Raw genomic sequence first — 16,733 nt, forward strand, 5'->3', positions numbered from 1 at the left:
TTTTGAGACAAGGTCTCCCTTTATAGCCTAGGCTATCTCCTCACATCTGCCTTCCACCCCTGTACTCCCGCCCCCATAAATAAAACATTTAGGAGAAAAAAGGGAAAAAAAAACAGAAAATTTAAAAATATTGTCATGAAAGCTGCAGTGTGACACAGTGAGTCACACTGTCAACCCCTTTGTCCATATATCTTTACTTGCAGGTGTTTGTTGCAGAAAGTCATTGGTCTGGTGTAGGCAGAATTTCTCTGTAACTGCTCAGCTGCTCCCAAGTAACCACCCAGAGACTCATTAATTATAAAAGTTCGGCCGAGGGGCTGGAGAGATGGCTCAGTGGTTAAGAGCATTACCTGCTCTTCCAGAGGTCCTGAGTTCAATTCCCAGCAACCACATGGTGGCTCACAACCATCTGTAATGAGATCTGGTGCCCTCTTCTGGCCTGCAGGCATACATGCAGACAGGATATTGTACACATAATAAATAAATAAATAAATATTAAAAAAAACCATAAAAGTTCAGCCGATAGCTTAGGCATGTTACTAAGTAGCTCTTACAACTTAAATTAACCCATTTCAATCAATTACATGCTACCACGTGGCTCATTGCTTATTGCCTCATTTTGTACATATCTTGTTCCCTCTGCATCTGGCTGGTGACTCCTTTGACTCTACCCTTCTTCTTTCCAGCATTCTCTCTGCCCCCAAAATCCTGCTTAGCTATCAACCAATCAGCTTTTTATTAACATTAAGAGCAATTCATATTTGCAGTCTCGTTTGAGGCCTCTGGTTTCTACTGTACTACGGATTCCAGGTCTTTACTAGGACTCTTCCTGGGTGACCTGCTGGTGTCCTGTGTCATGGAGATCCTACAACTTAAGGTCTGCAAGTCAGCTTCCTTCATGTGCTCTAGCAGGTCACAGATGGGGTGGATGTTGGGGCTGCCCAAGTTCTAGCCCTGGATCTGGGCCTGGGAAGCTGTAAGGCTCTTCTGCCAGATGAGAAATGGGGCTAGTTCTCCCATGATTATAACTTCAGGGCTAGTTCATCCACACCACCACTTACAGGGTTGGCTCTCCTACATGACCACAAGGTCATCTCTCCTACCTGCCCAGGCATTGATTTTCGCTCTTATATTTGTCATTAATTCATTCTGAGTTATCTTTTATGAGTTGGAAGCAAGAACCTAGCTGTGTCCTTTTTCTTGTGCAAAGCCATTTGTTCTCACACTGGTGGCTGGGGAGGTGTTGAAGGGATCCCTCCAGTTGCCATACAGGGAAGCTGACTATGAGAAGAGATAAGAATGAAAACCCCATCAGCATGGATCAGACTTAGGGAGTCTAATAACAGGCAGTTTATTCCCAACGATAATTTGTCAAAAAAAAAAAAAGTTTTCTGGTATAATACAATCCCCACTGCTGCACACAAAAGCATAATTACATTGAAACTCCAACTTAGGGTACATGTCATTTCTTCCTAAATGATGGGTTCTGGAGATGGGCTACCACTACTAGCTTAAGGGCCTAAGGGTCTGGCCTGGTCTTGGTCATAGGGATAGCACAGAGGTCATTCAGGTTATTAGCTCCCTCTGGTCCTGTTTGTGGAAGGTTGGGGGGAACCTCTGGCAACTGGGTCATTTAGATTAGATTCCAGTCTTGGCTATAGGAGCTTGATATGGCCTGGCCCAACAGATGACACAGACAATTAGGCTATTCATCACTTCCAGTTCCCAGATTTCTGAATGAAAGCAGGTTTTATACCCTTCCCACTAGAAAGACAGTCCTGTGTGCTTAACATTCCTGGTTTCTCTGGAGATCTTGGAGCAAGATACTTCATGCTATGCCTCCAACAAGATGTTTTATTTATTTTGTGAGTCTAGTGAGCAACACAGGTCTCCCCCTATGCTCTATGATCTGCAGATGCTGCTGATGGCAGGATCTTCATTGGTGTGCTTTCTAAAGAGATGTTAGGACCTCTGAGAAGGTTTGTTCTGAAAACATCTAAAGATCAAAGCACACTTGAGAACTCTCACTTGGGATTCTTGAGTGATAGAAACTATTGATGTGGAATGTCCTTCCTTATATGTGTTGCTTTTATTGGATAATGAATAAAGCTGCTTTGGCCTATGACAGGGCAGAATATAGCCAGACTGGAAGAGAGAGAGAGAGTAGGTGGAGTCAAGGAGATGCCATGTAGCTGCTAAAAGAGAAAGACTCCTGCCAGTAGGCCACAACCTTGTGAAAATACATAGATTTATAGAAATGAGTTAATTTAAGATGTAAGAGTTAGTTAATAAGAAGCCTGAGTTAATAGGCCAAGCAGTGTTGTAATTAATATAGTTTCTGTGTGATTATTTGGGTCTGGGTAACAGACGAGCATTCTCTGCTTACAAACAATGTGTTGCTTTCCAGACCAGCTCTTCGCTAACTTGGACAGGTTCCCAAACCTGAAGGAACTGTCAGTGAGTCTAACTGGCAAACCAGATGTGCTTTCAGTCATCCCTGGAGATTTCCCAAACCTCCACCACATGGAGAAGTTATGCATCCAAACTTCTGCAGAGTCTGACATCTCCAAACTGGGTAAGGATGGTGCCTGGTTCTCCCAGGTCGTGTTTCAGTTGGAAAAACTACTTAGCTAATAATTGTTAGAATCATTAAATCATAATTAGTTGGGATGGAGAGATGGCACTGTGGGTAAGATCACTAATTGCTCTTCTTACCTGATTCAATTCCTGTCACCCACATGGCAGCTTAAACCTGCTTGTGATTCCAGTTTCAGTGCTTCTGACACCCTCAGATAGACAGAAATACCTGCAAAACACCAATAAACATTAAATAAAAAAATAAATTATTAAAAAATAACTAGATCATCATTAGTTAAAACATCTGTGGGCCTGACAGCATGAACCACGTCCTTAGGAAGGTGTAGGAACAGCGAGCGCTCTTCCTCATGAAGAGGGCAGACATTCATTTGTAATCCTGAGTTCTTGACATGACTGTGACTGCCCTGAGCTCTTCACAAATGCTAACTCACTCTTCATCCCCTTGTGAAAGGAAGCACAATGATTATTGCTGGTTTTCAACTGGGAAATTGAGGTCAGCGACTGTTCAGGTTTGTCCAGCTGAGAAAATGCTTCCTCAAAGGAGAAGATTTGAGTTCACATCCTGAGCTTTAAACTCCCAACACACTTCCTCTTCGTGGCAGTTTGTGGGGTTCTTTTCTTTTGCTGTTGTTTTAGTGGCACTTACAGATCTGCCTGCTGAGGAGAAGGAAATCTGAACTGTGGCCACCTGGACCTTTTCTCCATTTCCCTGCATCCCAGCCTCCTGTTGGTGGGCAGCTGTGCAGCCATCTTTCTAGAACATGGCATTTAGCAAATGACTCAGGCACCATCAGATCCTTAATTTAGTAAACTCTGTTCACTGAACACTAAAGAAATATAAACCTGGAGCTGACAAGCAGGTCAATAGCGATTGAGGTGGAGCTTGGTGACTCATGCCTGTCATCACAGCACTTGGGAGGCTGCTGCAGGACTGTCAGAACTTCAGTGACAGCCTAGCCATGTGGTGATTTCCAGGCCAACATGACCCACAGAAACAAAACCAACCAAGTAACCAAAAAAAAAAAAAAAAAAAAAAAAAAAAAATCTGTCCAACAAGTTGGGTCAGTGGATGCTTGCTGCCAAGTCCAATTAGAAGTGGGGTTTCTGGGATCCCTTAGCAAAAGGATAGAAGAGCTTTCTCCCAAAGTTGTCCTCTGGCAACTGCTTGTGGGTTACGGCACTTTTGTGTCTTTCCGTGCATGCATGCATGCGCATACACACACACCAAATTATTACATTGAAAAATATTTTTAAATTGTGCTTCAGAGTACTCTGTTCAGAATTCCTGCTGTGTCAGGGCAGTGTGCAAACACAGAGACATTGGGGTGCTAATGCTGAAGGTGAAATGTGGAGAAGAGAAAACTGATCCAGAGAGGGCCAGGAACTTGCCCAGGTCATCTGCTCTCTAGTCAGCTGCAGAAGCTGAGCACACGCCCACCGTGGCCTGAGCACTGGATCACTGCGTCACTGCCTGTTTAATTGGTGTGGCTGGGATTATAGATTGAGAGGCCAGTTTGGATAGGAATTTGTATCCTTCTCTAATTTCTGAAACTCCTTCATCTTTTCCAGTTAAATTGATTCAGAACTCTCCAAATCTTCATGTTTTCCGTCTGAAAGATACTTTCTTTTCGGATTTTGAGTCTCTCATGACTGCACTTGCTTCCTGCAAGAAACTCAGAGAGATTGAGTTTTCTGGACAATGCTTTCAAACCATGCCATTTGGTAAGAACTATACAGTGCTGACTTCAGATACTCCTGTGTACAAAGTCATTAAATACTCTAGAGTTCAGATGCAACTGATGTCACAGAAACTGTGACAGCACTGACTTCAGTGAGGCTTTCCAGCAGTGAAGTGATCTGTGTCTACAATGTAAACATTCCCTGTGCCTAGTCGTAGTAATTCAATCGGAATATCATATCACCTTCATCACTTTGAGATACTCTTATTTCCACAGTGTTCCTCCATGGCACAGGAAACGTATCTGAACTAACTAAATTTATTTTCCCTTTCCTAGTCACCATTTTGCCAAAATTTGTTTCACTGAAGATATTGGATCTTAAACGCCAACAATTTCCAGATAAGGAAACATCAGAAAAGTTTGGTAAGTTTATAAAACAGTGTTTCTCTCCTCATCCTCCTTCAGTGAACCCACGACAAAGTGAGCTCTGTCCCTTGTCACCCACGGCAGCTGGGTCCAGGTCCTCTGCTGATGTAAGCACTAGAAGGTGCTCCACTCTGTGGTATGAGATGGTGCAGTGTTTGCCCATGACCCCACATGTCCTCCATATACTGTAAAACATCTCTCGACTGCTTACAGTGCCTAATGCCATGTAAATGCTATGTGAACAGGTGTTACTCTGTGTTGTTCTGGGAATAATGATGAGGGGAAAATATCTGTACATGTTTGCCATAGACACGATTTTTCAAAATTGAACCAGTGGTTGGTGGAATCTGCTGATACAGAGGGTCAGCTGTACCAGCCGTGCTGGTCCTTAGGAGGACACCATAATGATGCTCAATATCACTATTGACTCCTTAGAGTCACTGACTTCTTAGGAGAGAAATTGACCATGACCTCTATGCCAATTCATCTGTCCCTCTCCAAATATTCTATGTCCTGTTTGTTCCAAAGGTTTCAGAATACATACTAAGACTTCTGTTTAGTTCAAGAAAAGTAATCTGTAATAAATCATACTGAGCAAAATGATAAGTGTAGAGAGATTATAAACTTTTTTGAGTTAAAAAAAAATCATTTAGAAAAGTAATGTGCTTCCCTGCCTGGCAAACACGAGCAGGGAGACAATGGTGGCATGGGGTAGACAGCTCTGTCTTCACAGCGCTCCCAGACTTTAGTGTGCATAAGGAGGGCCTGACCCCTTTCTCTTCCCTTCTGTGGAGGTAGCTGACGTGCGTTTTCTTTGGTTTTGGAGGTGCTGGTAGTCGGGTGTGGTAAAGCAGCAGCGACAACATCAGGTCACTGTCATGTGTCACAGGTTAACTGCACGCTGGCTATAATGAGAGCTTCCCCAAATATCACAAATTATTATTTGTAATAATTTACAAACATTAAAATAGGAGGCTGGTTAGCCAAGACAGAGGGAAGCAAGTATTTGGCTTCCGGTACCCAGCTTGGAATGAATCCTTAATGAAGCAAATTATTTTTATTTTTTAAAAATGAGTGTATATATATTGTTGCAAAGTGAAGTCGAGAATTTTCCTCAGAGAGGTCTACCAAAATTATAGATTTTTCAGGAAAAATGCTTGGGAGGTGCCCAGCAAGGAGAAGCTTGGCTCCAAGGTAGACAACCTGAGTTGGATCCCTGGGATCCATATGACTAAAGGAGAAAGATTCCACTTCTGCAAGCTGTCCCCTGCCTCTAAAACCCTAAACCCACACCATGCCACACACACACACACACGATAAATACATACAGATGTAATTCAAGTTGTTTTTTAAATGTCAGGAAGAAAAAATCACAAGTTGGAAATATTGGTGCAGACTCAGTTTGTTAGCTCATAAACATACGTAAGTCCATATACGTATATAGAAATCTAGGTTTCTCTACATAGGAATCTCTTGGGATTGTCATGCAAGAGACCAGAATGTGTTTTACTAGTAAAAGACACCTGTTCTCAGCTGCTCACTTCTTTTCTGTTTTCCGTACACAGAGCTAGGATAATTTCTTTCAGTGAGTAGGTGGCTTAAGTAACCCATTTGAGAAAGAGCACTTAGAACCTGGGAGTGGTGGCACATGCCTGTGATCCCATCACTAGGAGATTGAGGCAGGGGATTATGATTTCCAGGCCAGCCTGGGCTGTCTTTTAAAAGCCCAAAACAAAGTATTCAACCCAACTGATGAATCTTATATCCCATGCATACAGATATAAGTGCTGTTAGTACATATGGGAACTGAAATTTCATAGCCAGCTTTGCTGCTCTAAGCAGATATGGCAAGAACAAGAAAGTCCCTGAGGTTTTATAGGTGGCTCAGGAGAGCTGCTGGCTACCATTCTTGCTTTGCTTTTATAGAAACAATAGTGCAAAGACAAGACTCAGTTATTGAGTACGTTTGTGACTGTGTACCTGTGTGCAGGTCAAGAATGTGGGGATGGAACCCAGGGTCTCAAGCATGCTAATCAAGCCCTGACTGTGCCACTCTGTCCCTACCAAATCCCTGGACTCGGTTTCTTTTTTTTTTTTTCTTTTTGACTTTTTCGAGACAGAGTTTCTCTGTAGCTTTGGGGCCTGTCCTGGAACTAGCTCTTGTAGACCAGGCTGGCCTCAAACTCACAGAGATTCACCTGCCTCTGCCTCCCGAGTGCTGGGATTAAAGGTGTGCGCCACCAACACCCGGCTTTCATTTTTTTAAAAGATTTATTTTATTTATTATGTATACAGTGCTTTGTCTGCATGTATAACTGGAGGCCAGAAGAGGGCACTAGATCTCATTACAGATGGTTGTGAGCCACCATGTGGTTGCTGAGAATTGAACTCAGGACCTCTGAAGAGGAGCCAGGGCTCTTAACCTCTGAGCTACCTCTCCAGCACCGCCTTACTTGATTTCTAAATACCCAGTCTTAAAAGAATCGGAGTTCTGTGGAGACATGATTCATTCAAGAACTGAAACAGGAAAAGCCAAAGATAAATCTAGAACATTGGTCCATGACAGAAAGTTTTCAAAAATAGTTTCTGTGTGGCCTCAGGAGTAGAGTAAGTGATCATGTGACATACAGTGTCCTGCTAAGCAAGAGTGAACTTGGGAAGGAAGGCTACCATGGTGGTGGACCATGCTTTAATGCCCAGTGTGGGTCTTCTCAGTGTGCAGTCACTAGGATGGTGGCGGGAGGTGGGATGGTGAAGAAGGGTCTGGGGTGGAGGCCTTGTGGAGTCAGTGGTGTGACCTGAGACCAAAGGAAGCCTGGTTGTGGGAAAGGAAGTAGAATGGAGAGACAGCCTGGACTTGTGCTGAGAGACAGGTTAGGGAGGATGGAGGAGCCAGCTGCAGAGAGGCAGGAACAGCTGTGTGCTGACCCCTTCTCTTTTCCGTGGAGAGGAAGTGACCAGGAGGGTGGGGCTCCTAGGCTGCAGATGTACAGGTCATAGCTGCTCATGATGGGACAGCTGCTGAGGATGGCTTTGTGGTGTCTCCCACAGCCCAGGCTCTGGGTTCTCTCAGGAACCTGGAGGAACTGCTCCTTCCCACTGGGGACGGGATCCAGCAAGTGGCCAGATTGATTGTCCGGCAGTGTCTGCAGCTTCAGCGTCTCCGAGTTCTTTACTTCGTGAAGACCTTGGATGACGACAGTGTGATGGAAATCGGTGAGTTTCAAAGGTTTCCTCTTGGGCAAAGGCTAGCATCATCGCTGAGCTGCCTGGTGCAAATGTCTATGACAACACCCGACTCCCACAGTCCAGTGTCCTTCCTCATTTCCATTCTCATGCTACTGCCTCTCCTGTCCTTCTGCACGGTTTGGGTTCATCCTGGTCAGACTGGGCAGGCCGACGGCCTCTTTGGGGCAGCTAGAGAAGCCATCCAGTCTGTGGGTTTGCTTTTCCAGTGCTAGGGCTCACTCATGCATGCTAGGCCAGTGTCCTACACTTCACCACAGCCCCCATAAATCTGTATGGTGTTTCACAAACCTGGCAGGATACTCTTTTTATTAGGTATGTATTTCCAATATGTATAGGAAGCTGTAAGAGTCTGCAGTGAAGAGCTGAACAAGATTCTCCAGTTCAGTCTTAGAAATTTTGCTATCCGAGTACAATTAAACCAGGACTGGAACACAGACCATCGCCAATGCCAGAAGCCTAGGTTCAGTCCCTAAAGAAATATTAATGGATATCTGCCACTCTCTACCTTCCTTATAGTTCTAGTTTGTCTTTCTGTCTCCAAGCTGGGTGCACAACCCATGCAGGGCTGTGAGATCTTCCTGGTAGACGAGCTTTTTACTTGTGGTGGCGACTCCTGCCTTACTCCCACTTCCTGTATATTAGCATGGGTGTCCTGCATCCTTTCCATGTCTTTTTCCTGCTTTTAAATCTACGCACCTAAATTTAAAGTGAGTCTCTTCTACGGTTCCATAGTTAGATTTTACAGGTTGAATCTAGGAAGGAGTTCTGTTGGTAAAGCTCTTGCATGAAGCCCTGGGCCTGATCCCTAGTACAACATACAAACAGGCATAGTGGTTATAGTGGCGCACATCTGTAACGGCCGCACTTGAGAGTTGGAGGCAAGAGGACCATCATCATCCAGCTCTTGATCCTTGCCTAGACTGTGATCTAAGGCCCTGCATGTGCTGCAGGAGACCCTGTCTCAAACAATAAAAAACCCACAGTCACCAAAATAATAAACGATGCAAATCTGAGGTTGCAGAGATGCCTACGTCTGTAAGGTGACTCCAGTTCCCGCATGGAGTGCTCAGTGAGACATGCAGCAAACTCCCAGGAGGGGGCGCTAGGGAGCTGAGGACAGGAGAGTCCATAGCACTTACTAGCCAGACAATCCAAGGGAATTTTTGAGCTCCAGGTTCAGCAAAAGACTCTCTGGTGGATGAGATTGGGTGCGTTCAGGGTGGTATGGCCATAGATCAGAGAACCTAGGCAACAAAGAGGACCCTAAGAGAGACTCACATGGATCTAATCTACATGGGAAGTAGAAAAAGACAAGATCTCCTGAGTAAATTGGGAGCATGGGGACCATGGAAGAAGGTAGAAAGGGGGGGGGGGAGCGGAGAAAATTATAAAGCTCAATAAAAACAATAAAAAAAAAAAAGACCAGTCTCAAAAAGTAGGCTGGAGAGTAACTGAGACAACATCTATCATTAACTTCTGGTCCCCACAAACACCCACACGTACATGTGCATCAGATACACCCCCGACACCCCCCCCCACACACGCATACAGAAATTTTAAAATAAAATTCCAATCCAGCCTGGAGTGGTGGCACACACCTTTGATCCCAGCACTTGGGAGGCAGAGGCAGGAGAATATCTGTGAGTTCGAGGCCAGCCTGGTCTACAGAGAGAATTCCAAGACAGAACTACACACAGGGAAACCTTGTCTCAAAAAAACAAGAGTAAAAATTTCAATTAATTAATCCTTTAATTTACATTGAATATATTTGTGACTATAGTTGAATATTTACTTTTTTTTGAGACAGTGACTGTTGACTGATAGGTCCAGTCTGGTCTTTACCTTGTTATGTAGCCCTCAATAGCCCTGAACTGTGATCCTCTTACTTCAGCCTCCCCAGAGAATGGCAGGAATTTGTATTTTGATTTGGTATTGGTTTCTTTATTTATTCCATAGGATATGTGTTCTTTTCTGCTTTTTTTGCTTTCTATATTTATTAATTTATTCATTACACATTTTCTTTTACTCTAGGGGGTGGTGAGGTAGGGTCTATTTCTGCAGCCCAGGCTGGTTTCAAACTTACATGTCACTCAAGTCGGCTTTGCATTGATAGCCATCCTCCTGCTTCCGATCTCAGGGCTTGCTGTGGCATTCGTAGCTCCAGCGCCACAGTTTCCTCTTTTAGTGTCATCTCAGGTAATAAAAATTTTCAATTTTAATAATATAAATTAATATACAAATGAATATTTTACTACTTTATGAGTCTGGGAGGTGTCCATGGAATATTTAAGTTCCATTTATCTGGGTTGTCAAGATGGCTTAGCAGGTAAAAGGCCAAACCTGAAGACCTAAGTTTGAGCCCACATGAAAGAAACTGACTATCCAAGATTGGTCTCCAACCTTCACATACATGTGGCGTGTGGACGCAGACACACACACACACACACACAAATAAAAATACCTATACTCATCTTCTATCTTTTTGCATGTCATTTTTTTTTCAGTTTCTATATTCATTTTAACTCTTCAACCAGTATTTTAAATAGTTCTGGCTTTAGTATTCTCAAACTAGATTTGCTTATTCATTCATTATTTGTTTATTATTTATTGTTGTTTTGAGACAGGGGATCCTATGTAGTAGCCCAGACTAGTAACAAACTTGCAGTGACCTTCCCACCTCCGTGTCTGCTGCAATGTACTGATTATAGCTGCTGTTGCTCCTGAGCCTACCACGCTCCCATTCGCCAGGGTCCTTGTCCTTCTGCCTGAAGGACTCTGTTACCATTTCTTCTACTCTGGGTCAGCTGGTCACGACTTTTCTCCCCTTTCAATGACATGGAAATGGCTTTTGCCTTTATCTTTTCAATTCTTTCCCAGCACATTCTGTTTTGAAGTCACTCTCACTTGGGTTTCTGCCTGTATCATTTCTTTTGTTTAGTGCCAGTTCTCAGTGTTTTCACGATATGATGTCCTTATCCGTGAGGGGTCTTTTCCCCAGCTCAGTAGTTCTTAAGATTTTTTTTCTCTCTCTAACTGAGTCTCACTATATAGCCCAGGCTGGCCTAGAACTCCTGATCCTCCTACTTCAGCATCCAGAGAAGCCAGAACTAGAAGCTTTGCTTTGTGGCAGTCAACATAAACTTTATTTTGTCTTCCCAAAGTCCATAGGTTGAAGTCCGAACCCCAAAGTGACCGCACTTGGACATAGTCATGACCACTAAGCCAACTGAAACAGCAGCTGTGCCCAGCTGGCGGCCTGTGGAACTGATGGAATCTGAGGCTGGACAGCTTTTTGTTGGTTTTAGTCAATACATTTGCCAAATTATCCTTCATTGTTTCCTTCTGCATACAGCAGAACTCAACCTGATTTGGGGCCAGGGAGGTCTGTGGATGTGAGGTTACTGCTAAGACCTTAAATAAGATGGTGGGGGCATGGTTGGGAGAGGAGGCACTGGGACATTTTTGAATAGTAAAATCACTTGTGTCCTAGAACCAGGTCCATTTGAAGAACTTTTAAAACTAAGCCTAGAAGCCCGACAGTGGAGGCCCACACCTTTAATCCCAGCACTCGGGAGGCAGAGGCAGGTGGATCTCTGTGAGTTTGAGGCCAGCCTGCTCGACAGGACAAGTTCCAGGAGAGGCTCCAAAGCTACACAGAGAAACCCTGTCTCAAAAAAGAAAACAAACAAAACACAAAAACAAACAAACAGCCCAGAAGTGTTAGGAGTGTGAGGCAGGAGTTCTAAACCAGACTGGAGAAGAAAGGAGAGGTTCTGCTGGGGTGCACTTCAGGGGTGTGTTAGAGAGGCACACACCTGGAGTCTCGGCCCTCAGGAGGCAGAGGCAGGTAGAGCTCTGTAGAAGTGCACGGCCAGCCTGGTCTACACAGTGAGTTCCATGCCAGCCAGAGCTCCATAGTGAGAGCCTGTCTAAAAAAGTCAATGAACAGAGCAGGGAGCAGAGTTTTGATCTGACAATTAAAACTGAAGCAAAAGCACTGCTAGGTCCCCACTCCCAGTCATGGACTCGGGTTGAGACCTTACCCTGTCTTGCATTTTCTACAGAACTCTAAGTAACCAGGAAGTCATTTGGGCAAACCGAAGAGCAGTTACAGTCAAATGACAAGCTTTTAGGACTGTCACCTTCCCTGCTCTGCGAAAGGGAGACACTGTTGGCACAGTTTCTCAGTCCCCTATGCTGTAACCTGTTCCACAGCCGTGCCCTGCCCTGCCCTATGTCCTCTGTGAGACCAGAAGAGAAGCCCGCACTGCCCTGACAGCCAAAACTCCGTGCTCGACTTCCTGGTTTCTGCTTCCTCCTGAATCAACCAAGCAGCTCTTTAGGGTTTTCAAAGAATGATCTTTAAAACATATTTAAAGTCAAGCATTTTAGCACATGCCTTTAATCCCAGATGTTAGAAGGCAGAGGTAGGCAGATGTGAGTTCTAAGCCAGCCTCATCTACATGAGTTAGTTCTAGATGAGGTTCATCTACATAAGTGAGTTCTAGACCAGATTCATCTACATAAATGAGTTCTAGGCCAGACTCATCTACATAAATGAGTTCTAGACCTGACTCATCTACATAAGTGAGTTCTAAGCCAGCCTCATCTACATAAATAAATTCTAGGCCAGTCAGGGCTATGTAGTAGGATCTTGGCGGGGGGGAGATAGGTGGGTAATAACTTTGTAAACTTTATCCAAGTCCTTGGCACTTAGTCTTCATAAATATTTTGGTTTGTTCTCTTTCCAGCCAAGGGAGCAACCAGCAGAGGTCTCCAGAAACTTGAAAACTTAGATCTTTCAATGAATCACAAGATCACAGAGGAAGGGTACAGAAATTTCTTTCAAGTCCTGGACAACCTGCCAAACTTGCAAAACCTGGATATTTCCCGGCATCTTCCAGAACGCATCCAAGTTCAGGCCACCACTGTCAAGGCTCTGAGTCAGTGTGTGTCCCGACTGCCCAGCCTCACCAGGCTCGGGATGCTCAGTTGGCTCCTGGATAAAGAGGATCTGAGGGTGATTAATGCTGTGAAGGAAAGACACCCTCAGTCCAAACGCTTGATTGTTCACTGGAGGTGGGTAGTGCCCTTCTCTCCTGTCATTCAGAAGTGAAGGATGAAGCCGAAGATTACTGTCGGGTCTCAAAGCTCAATTTTCTAATACATTTCACTCTAAACAAGCATGGTGTACCCAGGACTTAAGAGACTAAGACAGTAAGATCAAGAGGTTGAGTCCAGCCTGGGTTGCTAGCAAGACCTAAGCAGAACCTAACTATTATATACAAGTCTACTCCTAAACTGCATCAGGCTGGTAACTGAAAACCCACATGCCCATCACTAAACTTAGGAGCTATGAAAGCAGGCCTTGTCAGTCCTCCTGTCTAAAGACTAGAGCCTCACTCAAGTTCACACCGAGAATCCTTCATTGCCAAAGTCAACCGGAAAGGCGGGGAAAGGAACACTGATCTGTGTAAAAGTCACCACATAGATGGAGTATTTGATGGAGGTAAGGAATGTCCAGTTTAAGGATGAGTCAGTCCCACACATGATGAAGCACAAGTCGACTTTACCACAGGACGCAGACGACTCTTTCCAGAGATGCTCTTTGGTGTTCGCAGGGTTTCTGTGCACTCACCAGCCTCGGTGTGGCCATGCTTGCTCACATCATCTCTCATCCATGGCCAACGTGAGGAAGACTTTGGACTTAGAGAAAACTGATTTTGTTGCAGAGGATTTTGGGGAGTTACATATATCATGGTAGCTTTTTAATTTTGTTGAGAATCCACTCTGCTTTATGTGATTTAATTTTGTAAGGATTTCTGGATATGTTAACTTGAGTGTGGTAATTGTCATTTCATAATTGCCATTGCTCTAGAGGTGCTGGGACCTGGGAGAATGGAGCCAATAAAAGAGGGGTACTAAAGTCTCATACAATAGCCAGCTTTATTCAGAGCAGCAGACAGTTTATACTCTGAGGGTTAAGAGAGGTCACCTGAGTAAAGTTCTCTTGAGTTCAGGCTGTATACAATTACAAGGACAAGCCACACATGGCAAAAACATGGTTTTCTATAAAGCAGCAATTCTCAACCTGTGAGTCAAGACCTTTTGTGGGTCAAACGACCACTTTCACAGTGGTTGCCTAAGACCATTGGAAAACACAGATATTTATACCACGATTCATAACAGCAGCAAAACTAGTTATGAAATAGCAATCAAAGTAATTTTATGGTTGGGGAGCAACAGGAAGAACCGTGTTAAAGGACTGCAACATTAGGAAGGCTGAGGACCACTCTAAAGAGGCAATATAAAGGATGGCTTAAGCATTTAATTGAATAAAAACGCAAGCAATAATGAGTAATCTGGAGTAAATTCACTCCTATCTGCTACACCTGGGAGGAGCATGAAATCACATTCCAAAAACAATTCCGTGTTTTGAAGAAACTGAGGTTGTGTTTTCTTGGTATTTTTCATATATAATACATATATAATCTATTGACAAGTCCTGGCAATTTCACTTGCAAAATACAGTGGATTTCATAGGGTTAGCCACATAGGGTTAGCTGCGGCGCATTTTCGCCATGCAATCAGAGCGCCCCCTGGAGGTCGGATCACGCTCTACCTCACTATTGTCCACTGGGTTCCCAGCTAAAGGGAAATGTCAATCTCAGTGGCCTTGGCTCCTGCTCATCCTGGGCTCCTTAATCTCTGCTTCCTCTCACTCTGGCTACTGGCCTCCTTGCTTGTTCTTGAATATTCCGCGCACATTCTTACACAAAGGCCTTTGCGGTTGCCTTCTCCTAGGATGGTCTCTCATGCCATGGTTTGGAAATGGTGTAAATATTTCTCAAATATTCATGACTTAAAATGCAACCCCCAATGTGAGCTACTAGGAATGGGAACTTAATTTACTGTGTTTACAGCTGGGGCCTTTGGAGGGTATCTAAAATTAGGTCATTAAGATGAAGTTCCCACTGAATCTTGGCAACTTCCTGACGATAAGTGTAATCAAACACACACACACACACCACACATCTACACAAAGCACACACAAATCATGCTTGTTGCTCCTATCAATATTATACCTGATTCAATGCAATGCCCATCAAAATCCCAGCAAAATTCTTCAAAAACCTTGAAAGAACGGTACTCAACTTCATTTGGAAAAGCAAAAACTCAGGATAGTCAAAACAATCCTGTACAATAAAAGAACTTCTGGAGGCATCACAATCCCTGACTTCAAACTCTACTACAGAGCTACTGAAAACAGCCTGGTATTGGCATAAGAACAGACAGGAAGACCAATGGAACCAAATAGAAGACCCAGATATCAATCCACACATCTTCGAACACCTGATCTTTGATAAAGAAGAAAAAACTATCAAATGGAAAAAAGAAAGCATATTTAACAAGTGGTGCTGGCATAACTGGATATCAACATGTAGAAGAATGAAAATAGACCCATATCTATCACCATGCACAAAACTCAATTCCAAATGAATCAAAGAACTCAATATAAAGCCAGCCACACTGAACCTTATAAAAGAGAAAGGGGGGAGTACATTTGAACGCATTGGCACAGGAAACCACTTCCTAAATATAACCCCAGCAGCACAGACACTGAGAGAAACAATTAATAAATGGGACCTCCTGAAACTGAAAAGCTTCTATAAGGCAAAGGACATGGTCAACAACACAAAACGACAGCCTACAGAATGGGAAAAGATCTTCACTAACCCCACATCAGACAGAAGTCTGATCTCCAATATACAAAGAACGCAAGAAATTAGACACCAAAAGAACACATAATCCAAAAATAAAAAAAAAAAAAAAGGAGTACAGACCTCAACAGAGGAATCTAAAATGGCTGAAAGACACTTAAGGAAATGTTCAACATCCTTAGTCATCAGAGAAATGCAAATCAAAACAACTCTGAGATTCCATCTTACACCTGTAAGAATGGCCAAGATCAAAAACACTGATGATAACTTATGCTAGAGAGATTGTGGGGAAAAGAGAATACTTATGCATTGCTGGTGGGAATGCAAGCTGGTACAACCCCTTTGGATGTCAGTGTGGCGATTTCTAAGAAAATTAGGAAACAACCTTCCTCAAGACCCAGTAATACCACTTTTGGGTATATAGTCAATCGTGTCACAAGGACATGTGCTCAGCTATGTTCGTAGCAGCTTTGTTTGTCATAGCCAGAACCTGGAAACAACCTAAATGCCCCTCGACCAAAGAATGGATAAGGAAAATGTGGTACATTTACACAATGGAGTACTACACAGCAGAAAAAAAATTTGCAGGAAAGTGGATGGAGCTAGAAAACATTTTGAGTGAAGTAACCCAGACCCAGAAAGACAATTATCACATGTACTCACTCATAGGTGGTTTTTAAACATAAAGCAAAGAAAGCTAGCCTACAAAGCACAATCCCAGAGAACTTAGACAACAATGAGAACACTGAGACTTACATAGATCTAATCTACATGGGAAGTAGAAAAAGACAAGATCACCTGAGTAAATTGGGAGCATGGGGACCTTGGGGGGAGATTGAAAGGGGGAGGTGAGAGGATGAGAGGGGAGCAGAGAAAAATGTAGAGCTCAATATCAACTAAAAAATATACCTGATTCGAGCTCAGCACACTAGGCAAATTCATCAGCACTGAACTTCCAGAACTATGAGCCAAAATTAATATTTTGGGGGGGCGGGGCAGGGGTTCAAGACAGGGTTTCTCTGTTGCTTTGGAGCTTGTCCTGGAACTAGCTCTTGTAGAC

At 43.6% G+C, this 16,733-nt stretch overlaps 1 protein-coding gene across 1 annotated transcript in view; it reads left to right on the forward strand.

Annotated features, from left to right (window-relative positions):
- The window catches only part of Naip (NLR family apoptosis inhibitory protein), a 43,469-nt gene extending 29,759 nt beyond the window's left edge, over nt 1-13,710 (forward strand). Inside the window, exons 11-15 of the mRNA XM_057789584.1 lie at nt 2,408-2,575; nt 4,168-4,320; nt 4,614-4,700; nt 7,755-7,919; nt 12,704-13,710. Of these exons, the coding sequence (XP_057645567.1) occupies nt 2,408-2,575; nt 4,168-4,320; nt 4,614-4,700; nt 7,755-7,919; nt 12,704-13,068 (938 nt within the window). The 3' untranslated portion in view covers nt 13,069-13,710. The remainder of the gene's footprint in view (nt 1-2,407; nt 2,576-4,167; nt 4,321-4,613; nt 4,701-7,754; nt 7,920-12,703) is intronic.
- The last annotated feature ends 3,023 nt before the right edge of the window (nt 13,711-16,733 follow it).

Source organism: Chionomys nivalis, chromosome 15 (assembly GCF_950005125.1).
Source record: "Chionomys nivalis chromosome 15, mChiNiv1.1, whole genome shotgun sequence".
In the NCBI taxonomy this organism is placed as follows: Eukaryota; Metazoa; Chordata; class Mammalia; order Rodentia; family Cricetidae; genus Chionomys; species Chionomys nivalis.